The sequence below is a fragment of the Eublepharis macularius genome, chromosome 3 (assembly GCF_028583425.1).
Source record: "Eublepharis macularius isolate TG4126 chromosome 3, MPM_Emac_v1.0, whole genome shotgun sequence".
NCBI lineage: Eukaryota > Metazoa > Chordata > Lepidosauria > Squamata > Eublepharidae > Eublepharis > Eublepharis macularius.
The window spans coordinates 149,784,764-149,799,740 of record NC_072792.1 but is presented as its reverse complement, the minus strand read 5'-3'; the positions used below and the strand labels follow the sequence as shown (position 1 = coordinate 149,799,740).

The 14,977-nt window shown below is 43.3% G+C and overlaps 1 protein-coding gene across 5 annotated transcripts in view; it reads left to right on the top strand.

The window, feature by feature from the left end:
* Window positions 1-14,977, top strand: part of B4GALT4 (beta-1,4-galactosyltransferase 4) — a 46,684-nt gene that overhangs the window by 27,869 nt on the left and 3,838 nt on the right. For all 5 annotated transcript variants that reach the window (XM_054974014.1, XM_054974017.1, XM_054974015.1 and 2 more), the window contains 3 exons: window positions 1,201-1,433; window positions 5,298-5,485; window positions 9,047-9,169. In XM_054974014.1, coding sequence (XP_054829989.1) covers window positions 1,201-1,433; window positions 5,298-5,485; window positions 9,047-9,169 — 544 coding nt within the window. The remainder of the gene's footprint in view (window positions 1-1,200; window positions 1,434-5,297; window positions 5,486-9,046; window positions 9,170-14,977) is intronic.

Here is a 14,977-nt window from a genome sequence, read left to right as displayed (position 1 = left end):
TCCTCATGTGTTTGAATACGGTTCTTTTTTTTTTTGTATTTGTTTTAAAGATATATACCCCATTTTTGATCAAATGATCCTCGAGGTAGCTTACAAGCAGCAGATTAAACCCATTGACATAAACACAAAATTACTTAACAACTCTTCAGGCTGGTGGCAGAAACAGGCGTAGCGGGCTTCCCCTCCCCTCTGCAGGCCCAGAGCATCTTGACTGTTCTTTTTGGCAGGAAGCATGGGGAGCAAACATCTTGCAGCTGCTTCTTGTTTCACTGATGACTGTGGTCGCACTGATCTTCCCCTGAAATGATGGTGACCCTAGGAAAGATAGAGGGCAATGCCTGTCTTTAGCACCCTTTTAGAAACTGATCTGTGTTCCTTGTCTGGCATGGGAATCCATTCCCGAAGACTGGACCATGCACTGTCCTGGTAATGATCGAGTAGCAGAATTGCATGGATTGGCCAGATCCTGTATTATTGCTGCATCTCCCTGGGGGCCATAGCACTCATGCAGAAGCTTCCTGCCACCCATGAGCCCAACTATTTCATGTACTTCCATTATTTTAGCATTGCTGGAAGATTCAAAGCCTTGAGAAAGCAGCACTATGCTGGTAATGTAAGAATTTGGCCATAATTATTGTTACTTTTGCTTCAAGCATTCCTGGGGTTTACTCCTGTTACCAGCGTTGCCTCTTGAGTTATGCACTTACCAGTTTGTTGTTATGACTGAATCCTGTTGTTAAGACGGTGCTATCAGTTGGTAGTTCTGGGTAGCCTCTGAGTCAAATTTGACTGGTGGAGGAGATGAGGCTCTGGTGATGGGGGGTGTGGGGAGACACAAGTCCTGCTAGCTTAATTTTTCTCTTCCCCAAACATACAATGAGCATTGCAATGGACAACGATCCTGTTTCTTTAAAAAGGCCTCCTCCTGGACTGTTCCATTATACTTCAGTTTGTAAAAATGTCCTTCTCTACACTTACAGCAAATCTGATTGCTTACCTGTGTTCTGTACCCAAATGGTTTTGTTAGATGTTGTGAAGTTTATAGATAAAACTTCATGATATAACATCCCCACCCCCCACCCCGCCCTGCAATCCCACAATAGCTGCTTAGTACCACTATCTTTAATTTAAACTGATAGTTTAAAGTTTAAAGAAGTCCAGATTGTAGAAATGAAACTGAGCACTTGCCTTCTCCAATAGGGGGGCCCAGCAAGCTAACCTTCAGAGCTTCTCTTACCCTGGAAGAGGTGCAGAAGGAGAATCCTCGGGTGGCAAAGGGACGCTATCGCCCAGAAGACTGCTTAGCCCAGCAGCGAGTGGCCATCTTGATTCCACACCGTAATCGAGAGAAGCACCTGCTTTACCTGCTGGAGCACCTTCACCCATTCCTGCAACGGCAGCAGCTAGACTATGGCATCTTTGTGATTCACCAAGTGAGTCCATATAGAAAATACACTTGCTGCCCTGTCGGTATGTCTGGCGACATCTTGTGACTATTGTGCCTGTGTGTTCAGTGGGAGAGCTGCACGCTGCCAAAGGCAAGCCCTGGATCTCTTTGACCAACTCCAATACTAATCTATCTTGGTGTGCTACCAGCGCTTAAGAGTCCTTGTGAGAATTGGTGTGAATGAGTTTCTTATGTCTTCTGCTGCAAATCTTAAAGCAGATCAAATGAATTAAGCTAGCTAATGGAAAATTAACTTTATGCGCTGTTGCTAAAGCATGGTTATTTTCAAAGCTTCATGGCCTTGAAACATGTGCCTTGCTCAAACTTGGGGCTTGGTTTGTGTTGGTCTCTTCTTCTTGTGGCCTTATACGGTGAAATCCTCTCTTCTCTCTCTAAAGGAGGCTTTATTTGTTGAGGAGAACATAAGACGAGACCCTTGCTCAGTGGCAGAGCCGCTTGCTTTGTATGCTAATGGCCCCAGTTTCATTTCTGGCAACTCCAGAGAAAGGATCTCAGGAAGCAGGTGTTGAGAGAGGCTTTTCTGTGCCTGAGGCCCAGAATAGCTGCTGCCAGACAGAGAGGCAGTGGTGAACTAGAGTGCCAGCTTCCTACGTTCAAGAATTCTTTAGTCCAGAGAGAAGGACAAAAAGATAACTTTCATAATAAGTTCTAGTCTTTCAATATCAGCATTTTGTTACCGATTTATTAATTAATATATTTTATACTCTCTCCTTTCCCTTTTGGAAACTGGATTTCACAATTGGAGAAAAGTGATTGAAAAAACTGGATAGCACAATCAGGGAACAGTGATTTTTTAAAAGTCCGCATAATGCATCTAATAATCAATGAAGTATAAATGGGGAGGGAAGGAAAGCTGCTTAACATTTGTCACAGGCAATTAAAATTAGAAGCCTGTACATTTATAGACAGTGCCCTTCCTGCAGAATTCTGCTTTTCCCCATCAGTACTCCCTTCATTAAAAATGCCATCCTGAACAGTTCCGTGTTAAGCGTTCTGCCTCAGTGATTACCTGTGGACATGGGCCTTGACAGGTAAATGGGACTTTCAGGCTCAGAGGCGACATACATCTGAATTCCAGTTGCTGGTGGATGGGCAGTGGGGGAGGTCTGTTGCCTGCATGGTCTGCTTGAGAGCCTTCAGGAAATAACTGGCCAATTGCTGTGAGAAACAGGATGGTGCACTAGATGGACGATGGTCTGATCCTGCCAGACTTGCCTTATATTTTGAGCATGAGAACAAAATCAGGAGTTAGATATTCCAGTTGAATAAACACGGCTGGGAGGTCTGTGTGCTTTTTCAGTCTGTGCTGTGGATTTATTTGAGTGGGCTGGAGGGTCACTTCAGGTTGATGAGACGGAGAGACTGCAAGGCCTGGAGGTTCTTCTTTTGCTTTACATTTCATTATCACAGACATCGCTTGGAATTCCCCCAGAGTCTGACAATTCAAGTGAATTTTGTGGGCACAAATGGGAGGCAGGGCAGAATGACACAAAATTGTTGGTTTCACTTATTTAAACAAGTAGAAAACCAACCCTTTCCAATCTCTCTGGCAGTCAAGGATTTACATTCAGACCATTCTGAACAGAGCTGTAGGTCTCAACATCTGAAATAAAGAATATTCTTGGATTGTTACGCTGTACGGCAGCCCTGACCTAGATAGCCCAGATAAGCCTGATCTCATCAGGTATCAGAAGCTAAGCAGGGTTGGCCTCGGTTAGTAATTGGATGGGAGACCTCCAATGAAGACCAGAGTTACAGATGCAGGCAATGATAGAACAACACGTGAAACTGTGTTATATTGAGTTGGTCTGTCGAAGATAGTACTGTCTCCTCTGGCTGGCAGCAGCTCTCCATGGTCTCAGCTAGAGCTCTTTCATACCACCTGCTGCCTGTTCCTTTCAACTGGAGGTACCAGGGGCAGAGCCATGGTCCCTTCCTCACTTGCCAGACATGCAGAAGGTCCCACGATCGAATCTTCTGTTAGAGGATCTGAAGATGCTTCTCTGTCTGGGATCCTTCAGGGTTGCTGCCAGCCAGACTACTAAGCTAAATGGACCACTTAGTCTAAAGCAGCTTCACAGGTTGAAGGGGAAAGACAGCTGGGGAGATGCCGGATGGGAGGGCATCTCCCCAGCTGAGGCAGGGCTGATAGGAGGGGGTAGCATTGGGTAGCATTCGAGTGGTGGTTCAGAGGCACCTCCACCTATTTTGTGCAGCAACCGAGCTAAAGAAGAATGGAACCTTCATTTCCACTGACGAGCTGACACTATGTCAGTTGTAACCTCAGCTTTGATTCTGAATTGACCATTTTCTCTCTTCTTCTGCACCTGCTGTCCCAGTAACAATATATACACGCTGACTAGTTTGAAACACAAGCAGTGAATGGCCTGGCAGTAATTTTTGTTTCTCTGTATTTGGTTTTATAAATTCAGCTTCATAACAAGCAGCGGATGTGACTTCTTTTTTCAGGAAGACTTTTAATCTTTTATTCATTTCCTGCTTGGCCTGACGATTGCTGGTCAGGACATGTTCTGAATGCTTTCGAGAACGCGTGTTTTTATCAGCATTCTCAGAGTTGCCAGGCTTTTGAAGTGGGCAATTGGGTTGAATGCATGGTCACAAGTTTTTAAAAAGAGAACTCTTTCATTGTTTTCATTAGAATGACTTGCAGAAGAATAAACAATATAGTTAAGTGTATTAGAAATGTACATATAATAGGCCTCTCTGTTTTTATTGTTTTAAAAAATGCAAGTTACGTGATGGATTATAATGAAAGGAAAGATACTATCTTCCTGTATATTTTGGAAACTGAATGCTGATGTTGGAGTTATTATACTGTTGATCATGAGATTGAGAGAGTCTCCCCTTCCGTATACACAATCCTTAATATTGGATACGGTGAAAAAGATTTGTGTCTTTATTTTGAGCCTTACCCTTACTCTTATCCCTTAGTGCTTACGCTTGCCCTTACCCCTTACCTTTAACCTAGGGTGAGGAACAAGCTTGCCGTTACCCTTACCCTTTACCCTTACCCCTTAACCTTACCTCTAAACCTTACCGTTACCCCTTCCCCTTCCCAAAAGATCAAATCTCATGCCTTCTTTTGGGTGCCTGGCTTTGGTTACACCAGTTGGCAGAGATGGGCAAGTCCTGAGAGATCTAATCAATCAGACAAACAATCAATCCTTTATTGGCATAAGAATGGATAAAATGAAGCATGGCATACAAACTGCATTATAATGATTATAATTAAATAAATATACCATCAGGATAACTCTTTATATCTTATCAGAGTGCAGCTTAATTGTGCGTTGCAGAAATATAGCCACCTTCTCAATTATATCTGGAGAGGAATCATTCAAAATGAAGTAAATCTTAATAGGGTCAGAGAGTCCCAAATCTAAGTGATCAATGCTCTGTCCGAGCCAGGGCCACCTGTTTACAGAAATAGCCGTCAACACCTGTGGCCAGTGTGCACCTGCTTGCCCAGCTCCTTTCACACTTCAGCACACTTATAGTTATGTGCATGGCAGCGCACATCCTTACCGGAGTTTCACAAAGTTGATTTGTGTGTCCAGTTGCCTGAGACTGGAGCTGGATCTGTTCCCAAGCTTTTAAAAATGATTTATCCAGTTAAGACATGTATATCCTGCCTCATTAAATCACCCAACAGGTCCTGTTTCTTCAGTTGCTGTTTCTGGATACAATTGCTGTGAGGTGAGAAGGATCCAGTAAATATGTTTGATGGGGACAGAATCTTGGCAAATGACTTCTCTGACAGGCGTTCTGTGAATCGGTTCCCTTTTTTTTTGTTGTTGTTTGTTTATAGGCTGGCAATGCCAAGTTTAACAGAGCAAAACTGCTGAATGTAGGCTACTTGGAAGCCTTGAAGGAGGAGAGCTGGGATTGCTTCATATTCCATGATGTGGATCTGGTGCCAGAGAATGACTACAACATTTACACGTGTGGCAGTCAGCCAAAGCACCTGGTGGTCGGCAGAAACAGCACGGGGTACAGGTAGGCAAGGAAGGGGTGGAAGAAAGCTTTGGCATCTCCCGAAGCAGAGTCAGTTTACATGCAATTATTAAGCTTTATGCTGTGCTGTCCTGTTTTTCTTTCTTTTGTATTAGTATCTTTTGCTAAAATCTAGTCATTTTCATCCCACTTATTTTCATCCCATCTCTCAAAGCAACTCACAGAAATATAAACTAAAAGAAATGACATAAAAATGTTATATAAATATTTCCCGGAGAGAGGACTCCTAAGCCAAGCTGGCTGCAGGTGTGGGGGTGGAGCAGTCAGCGGACCCTTGCTTGCCCTCTGGCCCCTTCACTGGTACTTGGAAGCCCGAGGGAGGGGCACTTTCAGCTGCAGCTGGATCCAGTTAAAACGATAATAGTTGAAATCTATGCAGACAAAACTCTTTCAGAGATGTTTTCTCTAATGGGAAGCTGACGTTTAGTATGAATGTAACCAGCTTTAGACAAAGCCAGGAGTGTGGTGGTTCAGAATGGATTTTCCCATTTTCTGACTTGTGGTCAAACAGGTTTTACCTTGCGCTGCTTCCCCCCGAGAAAACCGAATGCTCAGATACCTTGTGCTGAATCAGACCACTGGTCTGGAAAGGCCAGTATGTATTTTCTGACTGGCAGCAGTGCTACAAGGTCTCAGGCAGAGGTGGGTTTGCCAGTCTCCAGGGGGAACCTGGAGATCTGAAATTCTGACTAATCTCCCGACTATGGAGATTGGAGGAAATGGCTGCTTTGGAAGGTGAACTCTACAGCACTGTACTTTGCTGAGATTCCTCCCCCGCCACCCCCAGGTTCAGTCACCAAATCTCCAGGGATTTCCCCGACAGAAGTTGGCATGCCTAGATGGAAGTCTTTAACGTCACTGTCTGCCCGATTCTTTTAACTGAACCTGGGACCTACTGCATGTGAAGCAGATGCTCTACCTTTGATCCAAGGATCCTTCCCCTTCAAGTATTCTTTTATTGGTGCTTCTGCCCAATGTCAGAATTCCCAGCCAGGTTACAGGATGTAGTTGTACAACCGTGGAAGCATGAGCAAGACCGTAGCTCTTTCCACTGTCCTGTTCTCTTCCTCCATGCCAAGTGGCTTGTGCAGCTGTGCAGTTGCAATGGGGGCTGCCATTTTAAGCTCCCTGTACAATTGACCCAATACAAAAGGCGATGTATGCTTGTTATATCTTTTTCCCCCAAGAGGGAGACTTTGGCCGAGGTTGAACTGCATGTTTTGTTGCCTGTATTGTAAATTTATGATGCTTTTTCCATTGGGTTAATAAAAATCTCTCCAAGCTGTGTCCCCTGGGCATGGACATGGTTTGTTTCAATGAAGAGCTGTGGCACAGGAGAGTAGAGAACCTGCTTTGTTGACAGAAAATTTCAGTTTCAGTCCCTAGCATCTCCCGTTAAAAAAGGAGCTGAGTAGAAAGTGTTAAGGAAAGATTTTTCTCTACCTGAGATCCTTGAGAGCTGCTGCCAATCAGAGTGGGATACGCAGAGGTGTATGCTAGATGGCAGAATAGCTTCACCAGATATTGTCTAAACTTATTCTTTGTTGATCAGCTCAGCCACCCTTGCCCTTTATTCCTCACGTTTTGCGGATATAATGTACTTTAGACCAAGTTTATGGGCCTTTATGTGATGAAAGAGCAGATTGGAAGCGCCTTTTATTTGTGCAGCACACATTTGTACTTTTCATTTATTACTCTGAAGCTGCAGGTGGGATAATTCCAGGACACCTTGTTACGGTCATGCTGAGGATGGTAACTGGATTGTCCCAAGGTCAGGTTAGGGCCAAGCAAGGGGCCTCCCTCCCACACTTTGCCGTGATATGGTACTTACGTGGCTGAGTTTATAAATGGCTTGACTTGCAGAAAATGGCAGGAAACGTATGGATGATGCAGCTGTGTGATGCTGATGGTGCCCCTCCTGAATATCTCTGAAGAGGGCTGAAACTTTGAAAGGCGTGGATTCGGCTGGTGATCCTCTCCAAACGGGAAATGTCCATTATGCTACCAAGTGCCTATTGCTGCTTAAACAGGGTTCCCATTTGAAGCCTTAAAATGCTTCCAGGTGGAGGTTTCCTTCCTGTGGTTGTCCTGGAAGCCAGCATTTGCTATTCGCAGTGATATTCCAGCCTCCGATAAGAAAAGGAGGTTTCTGTGCTTGCTTGTTGCTTTTGGCTCAGTGGGCCAGCTCTGACCCGTGTGGAACACACACAGTCATTAGTTGATCAAAATAAATTGAAATTTATTAAGCACGATAGAAAAATGTGCAAATTTCTGATGCATTTCAGGCCCAGCAGTTAAAAGCCACAGATGTGAAATATAAATGAAAAACGCCAGTAAAATGAAATGAAATAAAAGATTAAAAGAACCAATCATAATTGATTACATAACAAGAAAATATGCAATAGCCTAAACTCCCAACTACATCCATCCAATCTACTTAAAAGTGAAGCTAAGCCTTTTAAGTTACCCTATATCTCTAAAGCAGTTTGCATAGTTATCTTTTCTTAGTATTTAGATGGCATCTTTAAAAAGAAAAAATCAAAAAGAAGGAAAACAATAGAACTATAAGAAAGGATAAAAAAGGAAGAAAGAAGCAAAGCACGAGGGCACTACAACCAGCTTAAAAAGTGTGTGTGTGGAAAGTTTTAGAAAGGCTGAGAAAAAAGTCTGATCCTGATCTGATTTAGCCTTTTATACATTTTTCATTGATCAGAGGCAGCTGCTCCCATACTTAGGGGAAATGACAAGTTTTTCCTTATCCAGTTATTCAAATGTATAACCCAATTATTTTCTTTTGGAGTTCAATATGACCACGGAAGCAACTTTTCTTGTCCTTTGCTTTCAGCAAAAGCACCCTTTCAGTTGTCCATCTCATCTCCATCACCATGCAGAGGTGTGTTCAAAGTTGTTGACTTATATAAGCAACTTCGTGGCTCTTCAGCTTTGCTTATGGCCAAGATATGCCACCTTTCTTTTGTCACTAAGTAGTGTTGAATTATCATTTTTGCCTGGCCTTCACCACATTTCATGGTTAGGCTGCTTCCCCTTACGAAAGATTCTTTTTGTCCATCGTAGCGCAGCCTTTAGCAGGCCAAACTCGGAGTCATCAGACTGGGCTTCTTTGGGATTCAAGGATCAAGTTTTGGGCCAGGCTAGCACCTGTCCTAGTTTTAAACCATTTCATTTTGGGAGGCCCGTACTTGGTTGTTGCACAGTCTAAAAACACAACTCTGGATTTTAAAGCATCAGGAAAGTGACTTTTTGGCCTGGAGTTTTAAAATAGTGCATATGGCCAGGGAGGGGTTGTGTGATGTGCGTTCTGCTCAAAGTGATGTCTTTGGGCTGCCGGAGCTGGTACCAAATGGATCTTCCTGATAAAGAGCAATGGAAAGCAGATTCGTACGAGTATTTTTCTCTTTTTTTCTTATGGCACATTTGGAGTTCAATCAAACAATAAACTGTTTCTCTGATATAAATAATGTGTATCCGGGTTTTTCTCACTTTTAAAACCCCCCTACCCCCTGCCCCCCAATGTGTTCTCAGGTTGCGTTACCAAGGATACTTTGGAGGTGTAACTGCTTTAACAAGGGAGCAGTTCTCCAAAGTGAATGGCTTTTCTAACAACTACTGGGGCTGGGGAGGAGAAGACGACGACCTCCGGCTCAGGTAATTAAATGCCTAAGGGAGCGTGGGTGGCTGCTTCTGTAATGTCTCAGGGGTGGCTTGAGAGGAATGGTGAAGTGGAATAGACTGTTTGAAGCTTGAAATGGAGGGTTTAGGTGAGATGGTTAGTCTTGTGGCTTCTCATTTAACCTTAGAGCCTACAAGGGGGAACTTCTTGTACTTTGTCTGAAGGTCAAGATATTTCCGCGAATAAACCATTAAGATTTCCTTCTTTGAGTCTAGATTTTTTTTTCTTGGGGATATTCCCATTAATACTGTTCTTTCTTAATACTTCAGAAGTGCAGGTCACATTGAGCAATATCCTGACATAATAGAAGGAAGTAGCTTTGATATTGGAATGCAAATCAGCATTTAAATTTATACCAGTTATGACCTCGTGTGCTTGACTTGGTGAGCATGCAGCCACTAAAGAAATTAAATCAGGCGGAGATCTAAAATGGGTAGGGCATTCAAAGTGGTACAGGTAAGTGGAGCGTTGAAGTCATAGATGGGGGTGTGCATCAGTTGTATTGTTCCAGAAATATTGGAATAATACTCCTAATATTTTATTAAAACTAATCATGTCATTCCTGATCCTGACTCTTTCGTGTGAAATTAAAAGAGAGAGAGGAGGGTTGAGAGACAGAGAAAGGGCAATTATTTCCTCTAGGTGGTAGACCTGGACTCCTCATTGAAAATAATGGCCCTTTAAAGTTAATAGGTAGATGTGCTGCTGGGCAGCTGGGGAGGACTCCCTGCTCCCAGCCTGTTCCTGCCTCCTCAGCAGGATTCCTGATTTCTATATCATTAGCAGTGGTAATATCAGAGTTGGCAATTGCATTGGGAAGGCTGGAGTGTATTGGATATCGCTGATCCAATACTTGAGATATCTTATTGGATCAGTAGTATCTGACTGCACACCCCTACTCATAGATACTCTCTTGAAGCTAGGATGACTCCCTTGCACAGGATAAAACTTTTGCAGCATATGTGTTTTATAGAATAAGAATAAGAACACTGACTTTTGTTCACTGCTCTGAGTGGGGCACTAGTCCATCTAGAAAAGCAGTATGTAGGTGCAGTTGTTGTTATTTATTATTAGTGCCCCATTATTACTTTGGAAAAAGTAACTTTTAATTGGTGATAGTGAAAACCACAGAACTTTGTAGTTTGGGGAAGTTCCACATAGCTCTTCACTAGATTTTTTAAAAGTCAATGTTCTGGTAAGTTTTACATTAAAATAGTAGGACTCACGTATTATATGAGTATTATAATCCAGTTTCTTCAAGTCAGATTTCTGGATTGCCTGCTGTTCCTCTTCCATTCAGGGAATTTGCTTGCCAACTGAGCTGGCGATTTAATCGGCTGTATCCTTTTTCCTTACAGGAAGTATTTATTGCACCCCTGGAGAACTTGTCCATTCTGTTTGCTCTCCTCCCTGTAAATCAACACAGTTGCCATTTGCCAGAACGTAAATACTGCAGAGTTGATGAAACCCAAAGATAGCATTGTTCTTTCTGACTGGCTACAAGCAAGGGGCATGTTGGGGAGATGAGTTGATGACACCAGGGTGCCATGATGTTTGCTGAATGGTCCCTTGCCTTTAATTTGTGGCTGTCTGCTTAACCAGCCAGCTGCCTCATGCTGCAGAAAATTTTGAAAATGAATCATACTGCCGTGTCCTAGTCTTTCCCCCAAAGCTAACCCTGCCCGCTTTTTACCACCTTCTTTGTTTTTGCAGCTGGATCTTTTCAAGGGAATACTGTGGCTTCTTACTCAGCTATTACAAGTGGTCTTTGCATCTTCTCCTGCTAAGCAACTGCTTAAAAAGCTGTGATTTTTAAATTTCGTTATTTGGCAGTTTGATGATTTTGGCATCTGTTTAGATTTCTGGCTTCTGTTCCTCCTGGTGCTCTTTACTAAAGTTTGTTCATTTGCAAACAAAGACAGTATCAGTTCACAAAGTACATGCTGATTTCCAGCATCATAGATGGTGCTCTTAATTAACTGTCTGATGAAGGAGCTCCGTGAAATGGTCCTTAATTTTTGTAAGCCAGTGCAGATTGTCCTGTCCCAGGGGACTGAGTCCTGGCAGCACAGATTACCTCCGCTTAGAGCGCGGGACCCTAATCTGGAGAGCCGGGTTTGATTCCCCACTCCTCCCCTTGAAGCCAGCTGGGTGACCTTGGGCTAGTCACAGCTTCTAGGAGCTTTCTTAGCCCCACCCACCTCACAGGGTGTTTGTTGTGGGGTAATAATAGCATACTTTGTAAACTGCTCTGAGTGGGCATTAAGTTGTCCTGAAGGGCAGTATATAAATCGAATGTTGTTATTGTTATTGTTATAGTCCCACACATAAAACACCTTTCCTCTCTGAGAGTCAGTCCGATCCTGAGCTTGGTCAAATCTTTACTGACAGAAAATCCTAGCAAGTTCCACAGAGTCAAGATAGAATGGAAGCAAAGTTTTGCATAGCATAGTGGGAACGATAATTTTTCAGTAATCATGTGATCTGAAGGGCAGTGTTGTTCAGTGAGTACAGAATGACATGCTGTATTTATATATTTTACTTCACTTACACCCTGCCGTTCTCCCCAGTGGGGATTCAAAGCAGCTTACATTGATCTTCTCTCCTTTTTTATCATCATAAGAGCCCTGTGAGGTAGGGTAGGCTGTGTGTGTGTGACTGGCCCAAGGTCCCCCAGCAGACTTCCATGGCACAATAGGGATTCAAACCTGGATCTCCCAGATCTTAGTCCGACACTCTTAACTACTACTACATACTGACCGTCATACTCCCATATGTGTAATGACTCCCTCCTCTCCACTGCTGCTGCTTGGGAGGGAAACAGGTTCTAGAAGAACAGAGAAATTAAGAAATAGAAGGGGTGTGTACCTGTGTAGTTAACAATTCCTCTCTTTGCCTTGTCACAACTCCCCCTCCCCCCCTTCTATTCACAAGTTCTGTTCATATGTTTCTAAGGAATTTTGTGAGGAGGAAATTTGAACTGGCCCAATCTTCTATTTCTCAGTGGCCAGCCAGATCTTGTCCACTGCCCCAAGGGAGGGCCCGTGCCTTCTCCCTTGCCCTGCAGCCAGTATTCAGAGAGGTTGCCTCTGAACTCTAATAGCCATTGATATTGATATTCATAGGTTTATCCTTCATGCACTTTTTAACCCCCTTTTAAAGGCATCTAATCTAGTGGCTGTCAGTATATTTTTCCTTAAGTCAGGGTGTTCCTTAAGTTAAATTACATGCTGTGTGAAGTACACTTTTGTCTGTCCTGATTCTACTCCCCATCAACTTCTCTGTGCACTAGAGTATTGGTTCTCAACCTGTGGTATGCAGAAGCAGTTTAGGTGAGACATGGGGTTTTCATAACAATGAATTTGCTCTCCCTCAGTCTCCTAATCCACCTGCAAGTGTGACCTGCCAACTCTTACCTGCCATGCTAACAGAATGCGTGTCAACATATAAACGTTGTTCTTGGAAAAAGTGGGGTTTTTGTTTCTGTTAATACCAGAGGTTGAGAGCCACTGCACGAGAGTATTATAGCAGTGGGATGGGTTTGGGAAAATGTTGATGCACACTCCTAAGTGCCTTTCCCAAGAAGCAGCGGCCATGGGGTGGGGTCTATTATATATTTCTGTTCATAATAGATCATTCCGCTTTGTGACGCAGACTTTGCTGAAAGATCCTGCTCAGTGCTGCCTTCTTCATTGCATCCAGAAGAGGGTAGCAGTTTCCACTGACAATCTGGCAGGGGAAGCCACTGTCCTTTCATTTTGCATTTTTGTCTCTTTGGAAAATTGTCCTTTAGTGTCCTCTTCTAAATGTAAAAAGCTTTAAGGTACAGATAATATAGGGATCTCATTCCTTGATCATTCTAATCAGAATGAAACCTCGGGCTGCTTTCTGACAACCCTCTGCCGTGGAAACTTAGTTGATGACCTTAGATCAGGCACATACTTTCAGTGTAACCTACCTCACAGTGCGGTTGTTGTGAGGATAAAATGGAGGAGGGGTGAGCAATGCTGTGAACTGCTTTGGGTTCCCACTGGGGAGAAAAACAGGGTCTATATCTAAATCAATACTTTATTCCTGAGCTAGGGGTCCCATCGCCCCTGAGGGAGTGGGGGATTCCCCTGCCCCCCTTCCATTATCAGTGGGAGAAAAATATAGTGCATATAGTGTCACATCACTGCTGATTTTAAAAACAGAAGTGACATAGGGTAGTTCTAAGTTTTAACATAGAGTTTCTGGCATTTTCTAGAGCTACCCCAGTCACCTCTTGTTGGTTTTTGTTTGTTTTTTAACCAGAAGTGATGTGATACCACAGCTGGCATCATGACCCTCCTGCTGGCACTGCTTGGCAACCCTAGTAGTAGCCGTGCTAGTGTGTTGTAGCAAAACCAAATAGGAGTTTCATGTCGCCTTGAAGAAAACAAGTTTTCTGGCTAGTAGAAGCTTCTGAGAACTAGAGCTGCCTTTGTTGTGAGTTTGCATCTGGCAGAATAGGCTCTAGACCACAAAAACTGATGCTAGAATAAAAACTTGCCTTTTAAGTTCAGCAGTCTTCTGTCATGGTCCTTCCTCGGCTCTGGTTATCCTTTTAACATATTTTCTATGGGTGTATTCTGGCTAGGCTGATTGCATTGTATCTTTGCAATAGCATGCCTCTTAGAGCACTTTTCAGTCATTAAGATTATAGTGATTCTACATCACATACTGAGAAAGCATCCTACGTATGCTACTCTCAATGCGTCCACCATTTAGTGTGAATAGGGCAGCATGTGTATTTTTCTAGCTTTGTTAAGTGGAAATGCATGTACTTTTAAAAATCGACATTTCCTATTGTGTGTACCGAAGCTGTGTTTTGCCCTATTTACACAGAATAGCGACAGCATATATCCAGAACTTTGCGCGTAGCATGCTTTTCTGGGAGGTGATGAAGATGCCAAAACTGTTATGACAGAAAAGGGCTATGGTACCATTTCTGTAGTTTGAGTATTTGTGCTAACAAGAAGGTGGTCATGTGATCCTTATTGCATCCATTAGACTTTGCACGCTTACATGCAATTTGGGAAAGGAATCCCTTATTCTTCTGATGGTCTAGGTGACCTTCTAGGATTGGAAGTACTGTGTTGGGATGAGTGAAGCCTCTGGAATATTTTGAAGAGGGACTACATAGCTATGACTTGGTAAGGTGATCTGTTTCCAGTTTTCCCAGTTTTCAACATTTCAGAGTTCGTGCTTGAGATAATATGTATTAGCCCCCTTAACCCATGAACCCTGGGCTATGAGATCGTTTTCTCTTTTTTGCCAGGATTTTTGGGCCCTGTCAAAATAATGTTTTATTTGCTTTAAAATCTTCACCGCTGGTTTAAAAAGCGTCTCTTAGCTGAGAACAAGTAGGAGGGGGAAGGAGAAGCCAAATGCTTTCCAAGCTGCACCCAGCCCAGGGCTTGAGACATGCAGATGCCTGCACTGGCAGAGTGGTCAATTAACACTTTCTGCTTAAAGCTGAGGTGGGGGGCACAGATTTGGAGGTCTAAAATGCCAGTGGATTGGCAAAGTGAGATGAAATATCCTGGCACAGAAAGGAGGCTCTCTTTGACTGATTTCATCGATAATAGACTCCTGTAATTTATCTACGTAGGTATCCCCTCAAAGTCAATTCCTGTTAATGCAGAATCCTGCAGCTCAGCGGAGCATGCATATTACTTCCATTTTGCAGTCACTCCATTGGCTACCTATCAGTTACTGGGCTCAATTCAAGGATTTGGCCTTCATGTACAAAGCCTTTTATG